Source organism: Petromyzon marinus, chromosome 24, assembly GCF_048934315.1.
Source record: "Petromyzon marinus isolate PM22_M1 ecotype Great Lakes invasive population chromosome 24, UKy_Petmar_22M1.pri1.0, whole genome shotgun sequence".
Classification (NCBI taxonomy): domain Eukaryota; kingdom Metazoa; phylum Chordata; class Hyperoartia; order Petromyzontiformes; family Petromyzontidae; genus Petromyzon; species Petromyzon marinus.
This window is the reverse complement of record NC_133690.1, coordinates 11,339,556-11,359,350: the sequence shown is the minus strand read 5'-3', so window position 1 is coordinate 11,359,350 and position 19,795 is coordinate 11,339,556. Positions and strand designations below refer to the sequence as shown.

The window sequence follows — 19,795 nt, the reverse complement described above, 5'->3', positions numbered from 1 at the left end:
CGTAGCGCTTGAAAAAGTCTTCTTGCCCACGTGCGTTCCAACACAAAGCCTATGGCCACGAGCAGCCAACAAGCATCCCGCGTGCTGTCTTTCCCAGGCGCCTTCAAGCCCTGTTCCAGCCTCATCGGGAACTGGCTGCTCCGCCTAGGCGTCTGGCTCATTTTTCTGCTCGCCGTCGGCGCCAACTCCATCGTGGCCGTCACCACGTTCTGCTCACCGGGCCACCTGTCGGCGCCGCGCCTTCTCATCGGCTGCCTGGCCATCGCCAACCTCCTGCTGGGCCTGCACTCGGGCGCCGTGGCCCTGACGGACGCCGCCACCCTCGGCTCGTTCGGTCAGCGCGGCGCGGCCTGGGAGGCCGGCGGCGGCTGCCGAGCGGCGGGCTTCCTCGCCGTCTTCGGCCTGGAGGCGGGCGTGCTGGTGCTGGCGCTGCTGTCGGCCGAGCGCTGCGCCTTCGTGCGCCGCCCGGCCGAGCGCTGCGTGCAGCAGACGCTCCTGCGCGGCGCGGCGGGCAAGCCCGCTCGCCGGGCCGGCGCCCGCGTCGCGGTGGCCGTCGCGGCGGCGGTCGCCGCCGTCGCCGCTTCCCTGCCCCTGCTGGGCGTGGGCGGCTACGGCGCGTCGCCGCTCTGCCTGCCCTTCCCCGGCGGGCGCGCGGCAACGCCGCTCGCCTACACCGCCTCGCTCGTGCTGCTCAACTCGCTGCTCTTCCTCGCCATGACGGTGGGCTACACGCGCCTCTACTGCCGGGCGCGGCGCGAGGACCTCTCCGACACGCAGGAGAGCGCCACCACGCGGCACGCCGCCTGGCTCATCTTCGCCAACTGCCTGCTCTACTGCCCCGTGGCGTTCGTCAGCTTCGCCAGCGTGCTCGGCCTCGGCGCGCCCGCCAGCCCGCAGGCCGTCAAGTCCGTGCTGCTGCTGCTGCTGCCGCTGCCCGCGTGCCTCAACCCGCTGCTGTACGCGCTCTTCCACCCGCGCTTCAAGCACGACGTGCTGGCGCTCGAGGAGCGCGCGAAGCAGCGGGTGCGCGCCTCCCGCCTCGCCCGCCGCCCGTCGTCCGGCGCGGGCTCCGCGTGCGACGACGGGGACGGCGGCGACCGGGGGGGCGGCGGCGGCGTGGGGGTGGGGCCGGGCGACGACGACGACGACGGAGCCGCGGGCGACGAGCCGCGCAGCCCCATGCTGCCGCCGCCGCCGCCGCCGTCGGAGCGCGGCGCCCGCACCGCCTTGATGCTGGCGGAGAGGGGCCGGTCGACGGGGGTCACGGCGGCCGGAGCAGGGGCGGCCGCGCTGGGCTGCGGCGCAGAGGGCGGCGCGGCGGCGCCGGGCGGCGGCGGCGGCTGCGCGGACGCGGGCCACAGGCACAGCGACTGCCCCAGCGAGGACGACTCGTTTGTGTCGGACAACTCGGAGCAGCTGCAGGAGTGCTCGCGCTCCTGCTTCAGCCAGGGCCGAGGGCTGCCCCTCGTGTCGCAGTTGTAAGACGCGCTCCCGCCAGGATTTCGTACGTTGTTTTATATGTAATTTAGTGTGCGCGCGTGTGTTTGTGTGCAGTTCTCTGCTTTCTGCAGGTAAAGAGATTCTCAAAGCTTGTTTCTTCCATAGCAGTTAATACATTATTGTATCCGAGGTATAGTCAGAGACATCTTTCCACTCTCTGCATTCAATACCTCGACAGTGACAAGAAATGGAATTCTGTCCAACGTTGCTGCGAACGGTGCCCTTGGATTCTCGAGGGTCTGAGGAGTCATAAACCTTAAATGCCCCTCCCTTTCAGCATTGTGTGTCGCTAATGAACACAAGAGAAAAGGCCACTCTGACATCTCTTGGACCACCCATGACTTTTCATCATTAATGACTGGGTTTCTATTCAACGCATTGATTCAGTCCCTGCTGTAATACATTTGGTTGGACGAGCAGTTAATTGGGCAAAAATGAACCTCCACATCCATCGGCCGAGGTGCATGCCTAGCAAGTGGCAAATTCCTCTCATTTAATGTTTTAAAAAAAAAACTGACACAAACCAGTAATTTCGCGTGAACATTTCACAACCCTCTCCCGAATGCTGCTTGTGCCTCGCTTGACTTCATGCCTGCCTCGAGAAGAAGGACGACCCACTTTTGTGAATTCTCTCAACAGTGTCATGAAACCAAGGGTTCCTTATTTTTTCCACGTTGTCCTATTCCCACGCCGCTGGGGTTTAAGCCGTCTCTCAAATCTATTTATTTCTCCTCCGTTTTCCCCACCGTTGTGTAAATTGCCCAACAGCAGTCGCCGATTTGTGGTGCCCCATCCCCCGCCACGTTGAGTGTCGCCCGCCGCGTCGTCTTCGCAAGAGTTGGCGGCGGCGGCGGCGCCGCGTGTCGACCGCCTCGCGTAAAATGTGTAGCTCGTTTTCGTTTTTTTCCGGCGTCGGCGAGTCGCATTAATATTGCTATAATGTGTGTGAACTGAAAACATTCTCGCGTACTCTACGGTAAATTTAATGGATTCACACAATCAAAGTTACCACGATGCTTAAAGGAAACGTTAATTCGAGAAAGTGGGGTTTCTTCAGCCAAACCATCCCGATGCACATTGAACGTTTTGGGGTTAAACAATATATACGTACGAATATAGAAAATATCCTTTTTAACAGTGAGTAATTTCCAGCTAAGTATATTCAATGTGGGTAAAATTTGTTGGTTTTGTTATTGCTATCTACATTAGGAGCATTTTGATGAACATAGGCATGTTTTTTCTTTTCTCAAATTGCTAAAATCTTTACAGAGCTCTGCAGTTAAAAGTGTATTCACATGATTCGCATAACAGGTAATTTTTAAGGGTCTTAGCTAAAAATATAAAGCATGTGTGGAATTTGCACAATGTTTATTTTGGGCTGTGAAATTGTTGCTATTTTTTTTTAAACAGCTATTTTAAAGGTGCTACATTGCAAATGGAACACACATTTTTTTAATTAAAAATTAATCTGTAGAATAAAAAAAAAATGTTTAAAGGGAAGGGACACATTGTTGTGTTATAGCAAAAGTAACATATATCTGAAATATTAATACATGCAGTTAGTTTGCATTGGCGTTTGAGTGAAATATGTGAAGTCCCTTGAAAGATCTTTCGCGGCAAAAACGTGAAAGGGACTGCGTTCGATTTTCTCTATAAAGAAACGTTGCACGTTCGGTTCTCATATCGGTTACAAATCGCTTCATATCAAGAGTTGTCATTCAATTGTGTGCTCACTTTAAGTTAGAGAAGTGCTTTTCCTAATGCTAGAGAATATATGCATTATACTTACCACAACCCACTGGTGATTTTCCAACACAAATTAAGGTCACACCAACAACCTTTAGATGTACGGTCTATGCATCGGTTAATTTTGATTCTTAATCTGCATGATCCATAAAATATAAATGTAAGAATTTGTGTTCCAATTAGTGTACTATGTAAAGTCACGTGACTCCTGCGGCCACTTGTGGCTGCTTGCGTTCACCACTGTTTTAAATTAACAACTTAAAAGAGATTGAGTCCGATCGCGACCCTGAATCGCGACCATTGGGGTTAAGCATTACACCGCAGAGATGGATATAGGCAATGTAGATGTCGCAGCACACACACACAATATATAATAGTAACGACCATATGGGATGCTTGGCTGTCTTAAGGTTTGTAAATGCATGGCATGATGTGCAGCATTATGCCACCTAATAAACTTGTATCGTATACTGTATTTTTATAGACAACACTTGTATAGCACTTTTGTGTGTTTTGACTGTATGCTACACCTAATACCCAGTTATTTTATACTCGGTTTTGTTGATAAGTTGAAATTGTTAATTTATGTTGTTTACAGACCATAATTAAGCTTTGGATGTGAAATGATCGTGTTTTTGAATTGAGGTGTGTGTTTTTATTGCTTAAGCCCAACTTTTGTGCAGCAACTTGCCCAACCCGTAGGTACGGGTTGGGCAAGTTGCTGTTAGCAACACCAGCCGTTGAATGATGTTAAATGAAAATGATTATGTAAGGTTGCTGTTTGACCAAGTGTCATCCTGTCAGTTTTTGCTCATCAAGCCTGATATAGTTGCCATTCCTTGATGCTGAATAGTTCTCGCGGATAGTTCAAAGATGTATAAAGAAGCGTTTCTCAGTATAGTCTTCTTCTCGTGACCTGGCCACCAGTCAAATATGTATCCAGTATGGGGCACGTGATGATGATGATCTGGCCCAGTCTCTGTAGCCCTTGTGAGGTCCTCCACGGTGCACCGCTCCTCCGGGAGCTTACGGAGCAAGAGATGCTTCCCAGTCTGTCTCTCTCCACAGCCGCAACGTGGTGTCATCGTCACTGGAGTAGCCTCACTTTTGCACGTTTAACCCTTGAGCTGCCAATTCCTTTTCGAAGATGATTTAAAGCAGTGTTCATCAGTGCAAGGCCTACGTGCCACCGTCGGCCCCTGGGTGGCCTTTAGTGCCGCTCCTGACGTGCAGCTCCCGACAAGACACAAATGTGGAAACACCACATTTTGTGCCGTCAAACCCAATGGTGTAAAATGTGTGGCGGCCCTTATACCGATGTCTTAGAGGCAAAAGTGCCCCCCCCCCCCACCCACCCTGATAATTAGTGAAGAACACCGATGTCAACATTCTGCTTGACTGATCTTGCTCCACACCAGCAGCCAAACCGTGTTTGTGTTCAGTGCTATGGTTTGATGCACGGGAAAAAAAAGACTCTCCACGTGCTCCAGCATTTTTGATAACGGTATTAGTTGGGAGAGTGCACTGCAATCGCAATTTACAAAAAAAAACTATTTTGAATGATGTAAACAAACAAGATGCGCACGTAGAAATCGGAAACCGCTGGTGTTATCAGTAGTGATGGTGAAAGACTTGTTGGCCAAAACTGACTGACCTTGCGTAATATTTCATTGCATATTATGTACAATATGTGCACAAATCATGTGAACATTCTACCTGCTTTTTACTAGACGTCTGTCGTGTTATTGTGTTTTCTCCTTACTCTGCATTGTGTATTGATATCAACCCGGGCTGGATCACCATCTCCTGAATTCAAACCAAGTCCATTTGTTGACATAAGCCACATGGCAAGCCAAAAGTGTAATAATCTAGTTTATTAGACACACAGTACATTCATATAAAGTATGTCCTTAAATCAAAAGGCCCTCTTAGAATTATTGGTTGCAATGAAATTAAAATTTAAAATGCATTACGAAATGTGGTCGTCAATGGTTGTGGAGCTACTTGCATTTGTGAATGAAATAGGTTTGCTAGTCAATTGTAGAAAAGTCCAATCAAATTGTTTGTGTTATCCAGAATCAAAGTCGTTCAATGACCAGTTTTAGGATAGCTAAATACTTCTAAGTAAATTTTGATTTGAAGCTTTCGTGACTGCAGTAATTCATATTCTTAGTTTTTTCGGTAAAGTCACGTTGAAGAGAAACAACAAAATAATAAAATATATATAAAACTAAGAATATGTACTTCTAAGTAACTTTTAAAGCTCCTTCTGTATCGACTCCCAACACACAAATCTCAATCGGGGAAAGCTACCCCACTAAATCATCAAATTCCATGGCATTGACCAACATGAACGTATTTGTGATTATTAACGTAAACAAACACAACGGAATCGTGTGTTTTTTAAAATGTACACAAACTCAATTATGTCCTTCCAATAATTTACATTAGGGGTGTTACCATGCATCGAATTGAGATTCTCAAGGCTCACGATAAACATGCGCGTCGTATTCCGCATGTGCAAAGCCGTGTTTTTCTAATTAAACAAATTGTATACAAATGAAAATTGGACCATGTGGTGAATGTGTACACCCCTAATGTATAAACCATATTCAGCATGTTGGAACAAAGTACTCTGTTCCCGGATTTTAAACCAGTGGTCATCCTCACAATTTGTTCAGCACCTTGTTTGGACACTGTCAAAGTTCTTTGTACTGCTTTTCCATAGGTTTGTAAATATATGTACAGAATCGTTTAGAGTATTTATTGCAAGCACTCAGGCACAAGTGTAATCTTCTTCTCTTGTCTCTGGGAGTGACATCGGATGTTAAAACTACCTCTCATTCTGCTGCTTTGGGTCTTTAAAAAGAAAACGCCTGGTTTCATGTGCTGGAGGCTTTAGCTCCAAATACTTTGTGGATTTTAGTTTAACTCGTGCCTCATTCCAAATGGGATCTTCCTGTGTTCGATATGTCCTCATGCATACCCTCGTGAATTTGAGATGCGTTTCAAAATAATGAAAACAAACTGAACATTAAAATAGCGTAAAGGTGTATACAATCCATAATAAAGGTTTTTTTTTAATGTTATCGCGTAAATATAAATGTATCGTTAAACCCGTCACCACCCGACGCAGCCAATTAGTAAGGTTTGTCACGGAAACGAAACGTGCCAATTAGTTACTACAGTACAAACGGTGTGTTGGAGGGTAAACCCACAACATTTACAATTCGAGTACTATTTTTCGCTGGTGATTACAACCAGCTTCATCAGGCCATATCCAGAATTGTGAAGAAAAAGGTGTATACAATGTATGCTGAAGGTTTTCAAACACACCCACGTGCGTCGTTGGACTCTATAACTGGGGAAAGATCATGACTACAGTTGAAACTTCCATAAGTTGAATCGGCCCCTTTGATATTCAACAAAATCCTACGAGAAATTCATATTAAATTAGCGCCGCTTCTTTGTGTGCACCATAACGTGACGGTTCAGAAGTCAGAGTTGGGTTTTATCTTGGCGTGTTTGGTCATTGTGTTACCCATCGTCCAACAAAAAAAGGGGCAATGTAATGAAAAAAGTAAAAAAAATGGCAGGTCACCATTGAAAAAGAGTCGATTGGTTTATTGGTCTAAATTCATTTGGTGTAAGAAACGATACCGTTGGTCATACAATCCCTTGTCATGAACGAACGGGGAAATATGCCATTTTAATAATATTCTCATTTTCACGCCGATATGTGGATATGCCTGTGCTACGGAAGCCTACAATTTAAATGGGAGATGTGTGTGTGTATACTGTATATACATTGTTTCAGACGTGTAATAAAATGTATGCTGTTGCATGGTATGTTAATAAACTTTTTTTTCTACAATTACTTGTTCCAAATTTGTGCTTCGTTGATATTGGATGAAACATTGTGTTTACGTCACTGCAATGCATCGTTAACGTTCTTTTTCACATACAATGTGTAATCAAAAAGCTGCACATTTGAAGTGAAATGTATATATGTTCATATAAGGTGGATTTAACTACATACCCCAAAGACATTCGTGATATATATTGCAAGGATATGTTTCTGTATACCATATAAGAGTCTGAGTGGAGTGGTGGCACAGTGGTTAGCACATTGCTTGGAATCCAATAACAGATCCCAGCTACAATGAATAACATTAATTATAATCTGAACTGGTTCTGAGCCATATCCTTAAACCTGCACAAACCAGCGTATGGTCAAACAACCCCCACAACTCAGAATCAGAATAATTATTTTTTTACTGAAGGAATCCGATGAGCTATAAAGCTCTTTTCCGTAAAGACTAATGCCAACAATGGCGTGCCATGAAATTGTATTCACGTCGCAAACAGGTGTATAAGTTATGCGTGTCATTAAACAGCGCAGAGTATAATGTCCAAAACACATCGGCTCTGGGCTTGTGTGTATGTACATATGTTGAACTTCTTTTGCACCCTATATCTCCAACCGTGCGAATAGTAGGTGCTTAAACGGACCTTGTGAAAAGCCAGCCCACGTCGTATGGCAGCAGCCTTCATAATAGATTCTCTCTCTTCACAGGCTCGGGCGCTGCAGGTGGGACGCATCAATTGCGGGGTCTGCCGCTCCCTTCCTGTTTGAAGAACATTTATTGTTTGGCTTTCCCCCACGCTCCGTCCCAGTGGCTCGCTCACGGGGCATGCCACATGCACACTCCGGGGGCTCCTCGCGAATGCGTCAACAATATTAATTGTTATTAGTTTACCCAGTTGCGTAACTCGCGTGGGGCAGGAGTATTTTGCACCCCCCCTCCCCCCCCCCTGTGGCTCAAGCTACGAGTTGGGGGGGCCCCCTTGACAACCACCATGAGATGTTTTAAACAACTATATAAAAGGAACCAAAAGCTTACTTAAAATCCCGGTTTTTAATTCATGTTTTATTCAAATGCTTTCATTTACGTTCCGCGTTGTATTTTTTATTAAGTTAGAGCAAGTAACGTTTGGCTTCCGCAAAACTGCGCATCGCATGGTATGTTTGTTTTGAATACGGAGCGCCCCTACAGCATTAAGTCTTCGAGACCGTGATGCGTAACGATGATGTGAGTCGGCAAGAGGAGCAGCGATATTTCATAGCCACTGGGTGCGAGTCCGATTAAATATTGGGGGGGGAGGGGGGGGAGGGGGGGAGGGGGGGGAGGGGGGGAGGGGGGGGAGGGGGCCCCACCTGACCGATTACCGCACTCCCTGAGCTGATAATGCCGTTACCACGCCACCAATTATACCCGGACCCGACAGTGACCTTTGCTGGCTTGCACAAGCACCGCTGGACAATGTCCAGTCGATGTGCCCTTGGATGAACAAAAACAAAACATTTTCGGAGCCTTATCTCTTCACTCATTTTTGGAACGCTGCTCAAACATCAAGACCCGAGTTCGACTCCTGGTCACGACAAAAACATCAGTGGCGAGTGACAATCTGTGCAGGTTCTGCACTTTCCCCCAACCCGCGTTGGGTCAACATCCCACCCCTCCCATGACAGGAGACACTCAAAACGGGAACAAATATACTCACGCCATAATGTGAGACGAGACGCAGCCGGGCAAACACTGTAACCAGTGAGAGCTAACTACTAAATAATAACGAAACAAGCCGTATAAATACATTTATCCGTGACAATCTATTACTCTTATTATCATTGGGACCTGTAGGGTCAGTAAAGTAAACCTCAAATTGTGTCCCTGTTCTCCCTTTTGGTTGCGTTTGGCTTTGTCCCGCGTGGCAGAATGTCTTCCCAACATCTGTAACTTTTTTTTTTCCCTCCATGGACAACTTCACATCCTTACCAAAACCACGGATAAACCGGGTGGCTTCGCGGATAAAATCGCGGACAATAGGATCTGTCCCCCATCCCCCACAATCACAGCAGGTAAGAGGAGTTCCCACTGCATACATTAACAAATCATCGGCTAAAGTGTAAAAAAATATCTCTCCGATGTGCGACTGTGGTCATCCAGAACAGATCGTAACAACGTAGAACGACGCGATGCGGGCGAAGAGACATCACAGCGATTCACTCCGCTCCACCTGACGCGGTTATCTGGCTTTGACCACCTGAATGTGAAATTGTGGTTGTAGCTCTGCGTCCACATCAAGAGCCGTGCAACAACAAGAAGTGGAATGTGCTCTGTTTGCTGCCTCGACCCCAATGAATCGTCCTCCCTTCCCCCCGGCAATACAACCAGCAAGCTGAACATTGTGGGAAGGCTCAAGTTGGTGGAGACGGCTACTGAGGTAGGTGCAGTACAATCTGTTCCCAGCGCAGGGCTCCGTGTTATATCTGTGCCGTGCCGACACTGGGAACAAACACACTAATTCGAGACCCAAACAAACATCGCACCTCCCCGGCTTTAACAAATTCCTCCTCCACCTCCCTCCTGGGAGGCACCGGCCGGTGGGGCTGTCAACGGCAACAGACGATTAACAAACAGGCGGAATGCGCACGTTTCCCTCGCGAATGGAAAATCAAAGACGAGACCCACAGGTAGAGTGGGATTTTGTATTGTCATGCAACCTAAACTGCGGGCCGTATCGTAAACAACTGTAATCTGCTCCTACTTCCAACGGAGGAGGAGGAAACACCATCAACATTACACGAACTCTCTCTCTCTCTCCTGGAGCCCTCTCGTCGCGGCGAGCAGACCTCGACATTGGCACGTGTATCTCTGCTGAACGTCTGTGGCGTGGAAATCGGAGGTGCTTTTAAAATGTACCGCGTGAAAAGCCAGCCGCGTCGCGTGCGGGAGAAGAGACAACAAAACCGAAACTCGTCGAACACAACTGGCTGGTCATCAATACGCAACGGTGGAATAGCGTGAGACCGTGCGATGTGATTATATCGATCGTTGCCGCTTGATAACGCCGCTGTGGATTCGCACCAGGCGTGGTCACTCGGGCAAAACTCTGCGATTTACCGAGCGCGCCTTGCGTCTTTTGCGTGTCGGGCCACGCGAGGCGATAAATCCGTGCGTGTTGACCAAGAGGGGGCTTCTCGATGTGGCAAAAACTCACCTCGTAGCGCAACGTCTCGGGCTACACACCACGGGGGAGGGGGGTGGGTCATTGTCGGATTAAGCTAGTGCGGGGCCTGTAGCATATGTTATAAAGGGGCCCTAATTTTTTTGTTAACACATAAATATTAAAACACACATGTTTAACTTGCATAGTAATGAAATTGTATTTTTTCATTTGCTTTACAGCCAGATAATACGACAAATCGCTAACTTTAAACACCCAGCCGTTAATAAAAAATTAAGGCAGTATAGTACTATAGTAATAGAGCAAGTCCAGAATTACTGAACCGGAATTGATGGCTTGAAAGCATTTAGCGCGATGCCCTTGGAAGTTGCGGGGCCCGTAGCCGCTACATTATGTAGCCGCTACATTGTGTAGCCGCTACATTGTGTAGCCGCTACATTGTGTAGCCGCTACATTGTGTAGCCGCTACATTGTGTAGCCGCTACATTGTGTAGCCGCTACATTGTGTAGCCGCTACATTGTGTAGCCGCTACATTGTGTAGCCGCTACATTGTGTAGCCGCTACATTGTGTAGCCGCTACATTGTGTAGCCGCTACATTGTGTAGCCGCTACACTGTGTAGCTGCTTTTGCTACGAGGATAATCCGGCACTGGGGGGGTGTCGGCAAGCTACGGATCCGGGGCCGCATGCGGCTCTTTAGGGACTGCTTCGTGACGCAGTGCATATGTGCAAATCACGTTGCGTTGGGGCTCTTGCAATATTGGAGGGGGTGGTTTTTTTTAATTTGTTTGTTACCGAGTTCGCCCCAAAAAAAAATGTCCCTTGTTTTTTGTTGTCGCCCCGACCATCCCCCCTCCTGGGCCCCACAATCGCTTCTCTCTGTCACACCGACTTACAACCTCCCCTGCCTCCACATCACCCCCTCTGCGCCTTGCCGCTCCTTGCGTTGAAGGCTGCCCCCCGCTAGTCGAGCGTTTACGAGGCGGGCCGAGACGGACGACGCCACAGCCGCCGCCGACTCTGCTGCGTTCTGCGCTTGATCCTGATGGCGGTAACCCCGGGGAATGCCAAATAATGCTAAATGGCCGAGGCAATTCAATATTGTATTTCTGGGACACTATTTTTTCCCAGGGGTGTTACTTAACTCCGCGACTGGGGTACCAATCAATCCGACATCAGTGCTACACTCCGCGATGTCGAAACGCAGCGAGGACGATTGCGCTGAAACCCTGAGCGCTCGTACACACCGTAGTGGTGCATCGTGAGTACAGCTCGTCGAGATGAGTCGATGGTCACATCGCCGACCATCAACAGACTAAAAGTGACTGCATCACGGACATTACGCGAGAGCCGGGGTACTATGGTACCCCGGGGTTTTATGGTACCCCGGGGTACCGCCACGAGGTTCATCTGCGAAGCTGCTGCCCGACTTTGGTGCAAAGCGCGCAAGCAGAATGAATGATTCACAGACTATGGGGTGGGGGAGCGAATCGTGGTCGTGTGCCGCATTGCTCGAGCAGCACACGTGTGTGTTTGTGTGCGCGTGCAGGACGTGTGTGTGTGTTTGTGTGTGTGTGCAGCACGTGTGTGTGTGTTTGTGTGCGTGCAGCACGTGTGTGTGTGTTTGTGTGCGTGCAGCACGTGTGTGTGCGTGCAGCACGTGTGTGTGTGTGCGTGTTTGTGTGCAGCACGTGTGTGTGTGCGCGTGCAGCACGTGTGTGTGTGTTCGTGCAGCACGTGTGTGTGTGTGTTTGTGTGCGCGTGCAGAACGTGTGTGTTTGTGTGCGCGTGCAGCACGTGTGTGTGTGCGTGTGCAGCACGTGTGTGTGTGTGTGTGTTTTTGTGCACGTGCAGCACGTGTGTGCGCGTGCAGCACGTGGGTTAGGCGGTGCCAAGACCTCGGGGCTACTAAGATCGTGCACTCTTCGCTCGGTGCAGAGGTTTACTCATCAAATCCGCCGACCGCCCAGATTAACGACCGCTGGTTTATTAAGCTTAACAACAACAAAAACAACACGCTTCGCAGTTGGACGCTAAAGATACTGTGACAACCACTCGCAAGAGTAGCCCCATTTGTGTGCCCAGCCGTCACGTGTCCAGAATTTGCCACGTTTGGAAAAAAAACTGGCACATTTGAAAAATTTCCCGCAAAAAAATTGCCAATTAGGATTTGCGTGGAAATCGTCGCCCCCCTTTCCCCCACGGCGAACACTTAGGTAGGACCCCCCCCCCGAAGGAAGAGACACGAGACTGCGGGAGGCTCTCCTGCGTGAACGAGCGAAGTCAAAATAAGTAAATAACAGATGAAGCGGAGTTTGTTGGATGATTTGGGGAGTCCAAAGCCTGCAGCTGACACTGCTGAGCATCCATCCAATCTGGGAAGCCACACGCGGATAAACTGGATTCTGAAGTGTCCAATCACTACAAAGATAAAGATACCCCGTGCAGCCTTAACAGACTGTGGGGGCAAGTGCTGTTATCGAGCACCTATTGAGGCCGGCACGGCACATGAGGAGGTGGGTGGCCAGAACAACGCCCGGCCGCTTTTGTCTTTCGCCTAGTGGCGATGTTTACACACCGCACGAAGTTCTCATTTGAGGCCGAGTCGACCTAGGGGAGGCCCAGGACCGGTTCAGATAATCGTCACCGGTATTGACCTTGAGCAGGAATCAAACTCGCGTCGCCAGGTTCATAGCGCAGCGCGCTAACTGCTACACTACCGCTCACCACACCAATCACCACACACACACACGTAAACAAACCCCATCACATTACATTTCACGAAAATTAGCCACGTTCCAACATTGCGCCAGTTTTGTTTTACCCTCCGAGGGCATTGTGGGAAAAGTGTAATCCCTGGCGTGTGGATGGAAAAGGTAATTCGAAGTTATTCTTTTTTAAAGACTTTAAAACTGCAGTTATTTGATATGTCCGTCTGTGAAGCATTCTTTTAAACTGTCTTCCTCTGCTGTGCGTGAGCTCTGACCGGATTCATCCTCTCATTCCACGATGATGGGTCAAGAGCTCAAATGGAATACAAATGCAACAACATTTTATTTTTACGTCATTTTTTTTTAAATTAAGTAACCGGTTCAGCTGCTGTTTCCTGAAAACCAGTTCTTGTCACCCACAACTGTTGCGCCTGTCCAAAGCTTTATAAATCTTCTCTGATCAGACACTTGAGTAGTCACTTGCGACACGCGCCTCATTATTGCTCAACAATGGTCCCACGGGGTGTCCGCGTGACGTGCAGAGCACCGATTCAAATTAAGATAGACATCTCGTGTATTTGTGTACTTGGTAAGGAGCTGTGGGTTGCCGAGAGCGCTGTGTTAAGCATCCGCACTAAGAAGACAAAGGTGGCCGGGCATGGTACTTGCCACGCACATGCTCCTCCACTTGCACCGTGCCTGCCTTCATAAGGGTGGCCGCTTACAGCACTTGACCCAACAGTGTGGTAAATGATATTATACGGGGGATCTTTGTCTTTGTTGTGCCATGTGGCATAGACGAGGAGTCAAGGTAATCACTGCCCTCGACCACCACTTGGAACGTGTTTCCCAATCACCAGTCGTGCGTTGCTTTTAGCTGCTGAATTGGTATTTGAAAGCGTGTAATTAGATACACTTGGAAAGTCGTAGCGTGGTCAAATCACGAGGATTGGAGTTTGAGGGATCCTACATGGGTGCAGAAATACATGTGCAAGCGCACAGAAGCGGCAACATTTTAATGCCATAAATAGTTTAAGCTTGAGAAAGTTGGCCTTTAATGCGCTTTCATCGTAGGTGGAGTTTCTGGGGAAATTGCAGCCTGGTAGTGAAAACAATTTGTCCTCGCTCTATAAACAAATGAGCCCCAAATAAATGGGTCTCATTAATTGGGCAAAGAGAAGACGATATTTTCTGCAAGGAAGTGGCAACTTAAGGGTGGGGGGGGAACGAAAATGTTGCCGTAAAATTTCAGTAAACATTTACAGAGTTTATATGAAAAAAAGTGAATTTGTTTCCCACGTCCATCTCCATAAATGAACACCTTTTTTTCAACTCCCATAGCTCTGAAACTCAATACATTTTCTTCTCCGCTGCCAATAGCCATGGGGCCTTCTTTGTCAAGGGAGTTGTAAGTATGCGTTCCCATGAAATCCCAGCTCCTGACTGTAACTTGTTCGTCCCGTGCACATCCTGAAGTGGATTGACAAAAGGGCTGCACACGTACAAAGGATCAATGCATGATACAGCTCAGCTGTCGGCCATGATGCCAAGAGGATTATGAGTTAAATTCCCAGTCAGGGTAGAATCAATCATTATTGTACAGTTGTTGGAATTGGAGCTGTATTGTGAGTACAATTGGTGGGAAGGACATTTTTTTGTGGGCAGAATGCCCCTTGCCATAGTAATGTGTAATTACCAAAAATGAAACAAAAACAAAAATCCACTGGACTTTTAAGACAGAATTTAAAAAATATATCATGCCAAAGGGATTGATGATAAATGTCGGTATGTACAGTGAGGGAAAAAAGTATTTGATCCCCTGCTGATTTTGTACGTTTGCCCACTGACAAATAAATTATCAGTCTATAATTTTAATGGTAGGTTTATTTGAACAGTGAGAGACAGAATAACAACAAAAAAATCCAGAAAAACGCATGTCAAAAATGTTATAAATTGATTTGCATTTTAATGAGGGAAATAAGTATTTGACCCCCTCTCAATCAGAAAGATTTCTGGCTCCCAGGTGTCTTTTATACAGATAACGAGCTGAGATTAGGAGCACACTCTTAAAGGGAGTGCTCCTCATCTCAGCTTGTTACCTGTATAAAAGACACCTGTCCACAGAAGCAATCAATCAATCAATCAGATTCCAAACTCTACACCATGGCCAAGACCAAAGAGCTCTCCAAGGATGTCAGGGACAAGATTGTAGACCTACATAAGGCTGGAATGGGCTACAAGACCATTGCCAAGCAGCTTGGTGAGAAGGTGGCAACAGTTGGTGCGATTATTCACAAATGCAAGAAACACAAAATAACTGTCAATCCCCCTCGGCCTGGGGCTCCATGCAAGATCTCACCTCGTGGAGTTGCAATGATCATGAAAACGGTGAGGAATCAGCCCAGAACTACACGGGAGGATCTTGTAAATGATCTCAAGGCAACTGGGATCATAATCACCAATAAAACAATTGGTAACACACTACGCCGTGAAGGACTGAAATCCTGCAGCGCCCGCAAGGTCCCCCTGCTCAAGAAAGCACATTTACATGCCCGTCTGAAGTTTGCCAATGAACATCTGAATGATTCAGAGGACAACTGGGTGAAAGTGTTGTGGTCAGATGATACCAAAATGGAGCTCTTTGGCATCAACTCAACTCGCCGTGTTTAGAGGAGGAGGAATGCTCCCTATGACCCCAAGAACACCATCCCCACCGTCAAACATGGAGGTGGAAACATTATGCTTTGGGGGTGTTTTTCTGCTAAGGGGACAGGACAACTTCACCGCATCAAAGGGACAATGGACAGGGCCATGTACCGTCAAATCTTGGGTGAGAACCTCCTTCCCTCAGCCAGGGCATTGAAAATGGGTCGTGGATGGGTATTCCAGCATGACAATGACCCAAAACACACGGCCAAGGTAACAAAGGAGTGGCTCAAGAAGAAGCACATTAAGGTCCTGGAGTGGCCTAGCCAGTCTCCAGACCTTAATCCCATTGAAAATATGTGGAGGGAGCTGAAGGTTCGAGTTGCCAAACGTCAGCCTCGAAACCTTAATGACTTGGAGAAGATCTGCAAAGAGGAGTGGGACAAAATCCCTCCTGAGATGTGTGCAAACCTGGTGGCCAACTACAAGAAACGTCTGACCTCTGTGATTGCCAACAAGGGTTTTTCCACCAAGTACTAAGTCATGTTTTGCAGATGGGTAAAATACTTATTTCCCTCATTAAAATGCAAATCAATTTATAACATTTTTGACATGCGTTTTTCTGGATTTTTTTGTTGTTATTCTGTCTCTCACTGTTCAAATAAACCTACCGTTAAAATTATAGACTGATCATTTCTTTGTCAGTGGGCAAACGTACAAAATCAGCAGGGGATCAAATACTTTTTTCCCTCACTGTATTTAAAGACACAGAACCACTGAGACTAAAAGTCTATATTTTTTTCAAGCGAGACTTGGGTAACACATTAAATGCAGTAAGCACGTAAACAAAACGTGTTCTCAACTTTGGCTTTTATTGCGAGCTTCCGATTAGGTTTAGTGACAAAATCAGCTGGTGTGTGCAGGTGTGAAGCTGGATTGATAAACCGCCGAATCGTGAGAGATGACGTCAGCTTGGATGCGTCCTTCATCCAGCAGTGGATCGATCGTGGCTAATGATGATGATTATCATGATGATACATCGGCAGTGGAGTTTTTCCCTGTTTCCCCGTACACACTACAGGTCTTTTGGTCACATCAAGGGTTAATTGGATTGGGATTAATTGCGGAAATGTCTATGAAATGTGCTGCCCAAGGAGGCCATTGAAAACTCATCTTAAATTGCCGTTGAACTGGATATGTGAGTATAGAGGTTTGCAAGAGTTATTTAAAGCTATTGAAAGCCACAGGCACAACTTCAAAAGTAATGTAGGCAACAGACAGTGCATTGCACAATTGATGAGAGCTGTTTTTTCACTCGTAATATGTGTGATACATACACAACGATAACACACACACGTGACTGTCTTGTCTATGTGTGTGATACATACACAACGATAATACACACACGTGACTGTTGTCTACGTGTGTGATACATACACAACGATAATATACACACACAACTGTCTTGTCTTTGTGTGTGATACATACACAACAATAATGCACACACACAGATAGACGAGGAACGTGTTCCAGATTTTTGGGACCACCTTTAAAATGCGAAATTAAGCCAAAACTTTTAATTTAAAGCTTTCGTTACTGCAGGGATTCATATTCTTGGTTCTTTCGGTAAAGTCACGTAGAAGGGAAACAATAAAAGAATATTTTAAAATAATCTTTTATTGTTTCCCTTCTATTTTATTGTTTCCCTTCTACGTGACTTTACCGAAAGAACCAAGAATGTAAGCCAAAACTGTTCACAAAACCTCGAAGATCAACTTGATAACATGACATCACCACGGTGATTCTACCTGCCAACAGTGGCGTTCACGAGCCACTGGCCGACGTCACTATTGTTAGCACGAGGACATTTACAAAAACTACCACAATGTCAACGATCCCCCAAAAAAAACCCATTGGGAAAAAAAAACAGCACTGACATTTTTCTTCCGAAAATCTAATGTACCCATCTAAAGCCGAATTAGATGCCACCGTTCCTCCGTTGTAGCTTTCCAGCCTGTGGAGGAGCACCGTGCGGGTTTGACGAGCACTTAATTAAGGCCATCAAGGTACCAGCACCAAGGTTGGTTGTGGCCAGCTACCAAAACACCTCTTAAGGTCGTGCCAATCCTCACAACCGTGGGTTGGGTGTCCGTCACGGGAACGCTTTCCCATCTTTTCGTGAACTTCAGCCAGGGCCGTATATCCCATGGAAACTAAAGGGCCTACCAAATTTTTTTTTACCATGTTACTGTATCTTCTTGAATAAATAGATTAATATAGCGAGGATAGGCACAGTGTGTAAAGTTGTCACTGAAGGCCTACGGCACAGGGCCTACAAGAACCTTAATGCGGTCCTGCCTTCGGCGCCTCTTGCGTAGAGACGGCTACAACCGATCACATTGTCCCATCAACCAATCCGTCTCCTTTCTCTTTCCTATTTAAAAAGTATATCTTTGTGCGTGTGTGCTTTTGTATCTACAATACTCATGCTCTTGTATATACCGTCAAGTACCTATTTAAGCCTAGGGAAGGCCCAAACCAGGCTCTGATGCCTGACACAGTTGTGTGCACGTCCCTTCAACATCACCAATGTACGCTGACCCGGATGGTGAAATATTATAAAATAACTATGATTCTCTATCCAGCAATGGATTGAGAGAGAGCTGCAATTTAAAGTGTTCATCAAAAGCGTTAATCCAAGGCAGTTGGGTGTCTCAAGAGGTTAGAACGCCAGCACCGCTGCTTCGCGGGTTCGAATCCGTGCCGGTGTCTGTGGTTGAACTGGGGTTTCAGGGTTATTGAGATGATGGCCTCCGACAGTCACTGAGGACTGCACAGACACACACACGCATCAAAATCCCTTCATGTAAAAAAATAGGTTCTGCTTTTAATTTGGCTAAATTCCATCTCTGAGAAATGAAAAACATACTGGTTCGACCGCCACGCAGCGAAGAGCGTGTGATGGGGAAACAAATTTAGCTGTCCTCCGTCATGTGAATCAGAGGACACTTGCAGGGTTCTCAGAGCTAGTTCAGGGATATCCACATCTGTGGGCCATTCCCTTCACAAGAAAGGCTGGGTCCTTCATCTCATGGCACCGATAGCACAAGCAGGACGGAAATTGGGGAATTAAAAAAAACCCGATATTGATATTTTACGCACATGCATACACACGTACATGTAGGCCCACATACCGTAATAATCATACAAACAACAGCAGCCTCAGCAATGGACATGTGCAGTGTCAGGCACCCGATTGCAAACATAGCTGACAGGGCATTGCTTCGGTCAAACTGAGCAAATGTTGACTCTGCGACGGGAGCGCCAACGGGTTTTGGTGGTGGTCGCGGTGGTTTTGGCTTTGGGTCTTCAGGGGTGGGTGAGGGAGCTGTAACTCGAGTTAAAATGAGAAGCCAGGTGCATTCGGTTTGTCCCCATTTTATTGTTGGCTCCGTGTAATATTAATAATACATTGTGGCCACTGGCGCGTACAGCATCCTTCGGTGTCTCCCCGGCACACACCAACACAATTATTCCATTACCCGCTTCCGTCCCGTGTACAATGGCATGAATGCGGATAGCCCTTTGACCAGCGTATTAAGGTTAACGTGGAAACCGGAGAGAGAATGGCAGCAAAAAAAAATTAAGCCGTGCACCCAATAGCGTTAAACGAACGCCTGATTTATTATAGTCTCTCGGTTTAAAATAAATATATAAGCTCCCATATCGCCCACCCCATTTGTTTTTGTCTGCTCTCAGAAAACAATGTGGCAGGTGGCCTACAAGGCAACGTTTTAGAGAGAGAGAAAAAAAATCGATCTCAATTATGTATGTCCATGCGGCAGGTGCGTGCCGCTTTTAACAAATTATTATTCAACTCTTTCTGCCTCGCTGCGTCCAAATGGGTTGCACACAAGGGGCCTCTGTGTTTGCGCATGGAGTGAGGGCCACTCGGTTTGGCAGGGTATTTAGGGGTACCTAGGACTGAGTGGTTCTGGATTCAACGTTGATGAATTGCGATGTGTGCGGGTTATGATGCGCGATATTTTAACCTCGCCAGGTCCCAGGACTCCGCTTCTCTGCCTCTCTCTCTTTATCGTTGAATAAACCGGGTTCTCAGGTGCAGTGGTCTCGGGCCCAGTCAACAAAATTAACTGCGCGA

At 47.2% G+C, this 19,795-nt stretch overlaps 1 protein-coding gene and 1 long non-coding RNA gene across 2 annotated transcripts in view; both read left to right on the top strand.

Moving 5' to 3' along the window:
• LOC116945542 (leucine-rich repeat-containing G-protein coupled receptor 5-like) overlaps positions 1–7,120 on the top strand; it is a 93,267-nt gene extending 86,147 nt beyond the window's left edge. The window contains exon 18 of the mRNA XM_032959920.2: positions 98–7,120. Coding sequence (XP_032815811.1) covers positions 98–1,482 — 1,385 coding nt within the window. The 3' untranslated portion in view covers positions 1,483–7,120. The remainder of the gene's footprint in view (positions 1–97) is intronic.
• A 1,339-nt stretch (positions 7,121–8,459) lies between these two features.
• LOC142928909 (uncharacterized) lies at positions 8,460–11,956 on the top strand. The gene is made up of 3 exons (XR_012945205.1): positions 8,460–9,166; positions 9,376–9,531; positions 11,229–11,956. It is a non-coding gene; the product is annotated as an uncharacterized LOC142928909 (long non-coding RNA).
• The last annotated feature ends 7,839 nt before the right edge of the window (positions 11,957–19,795 follow it).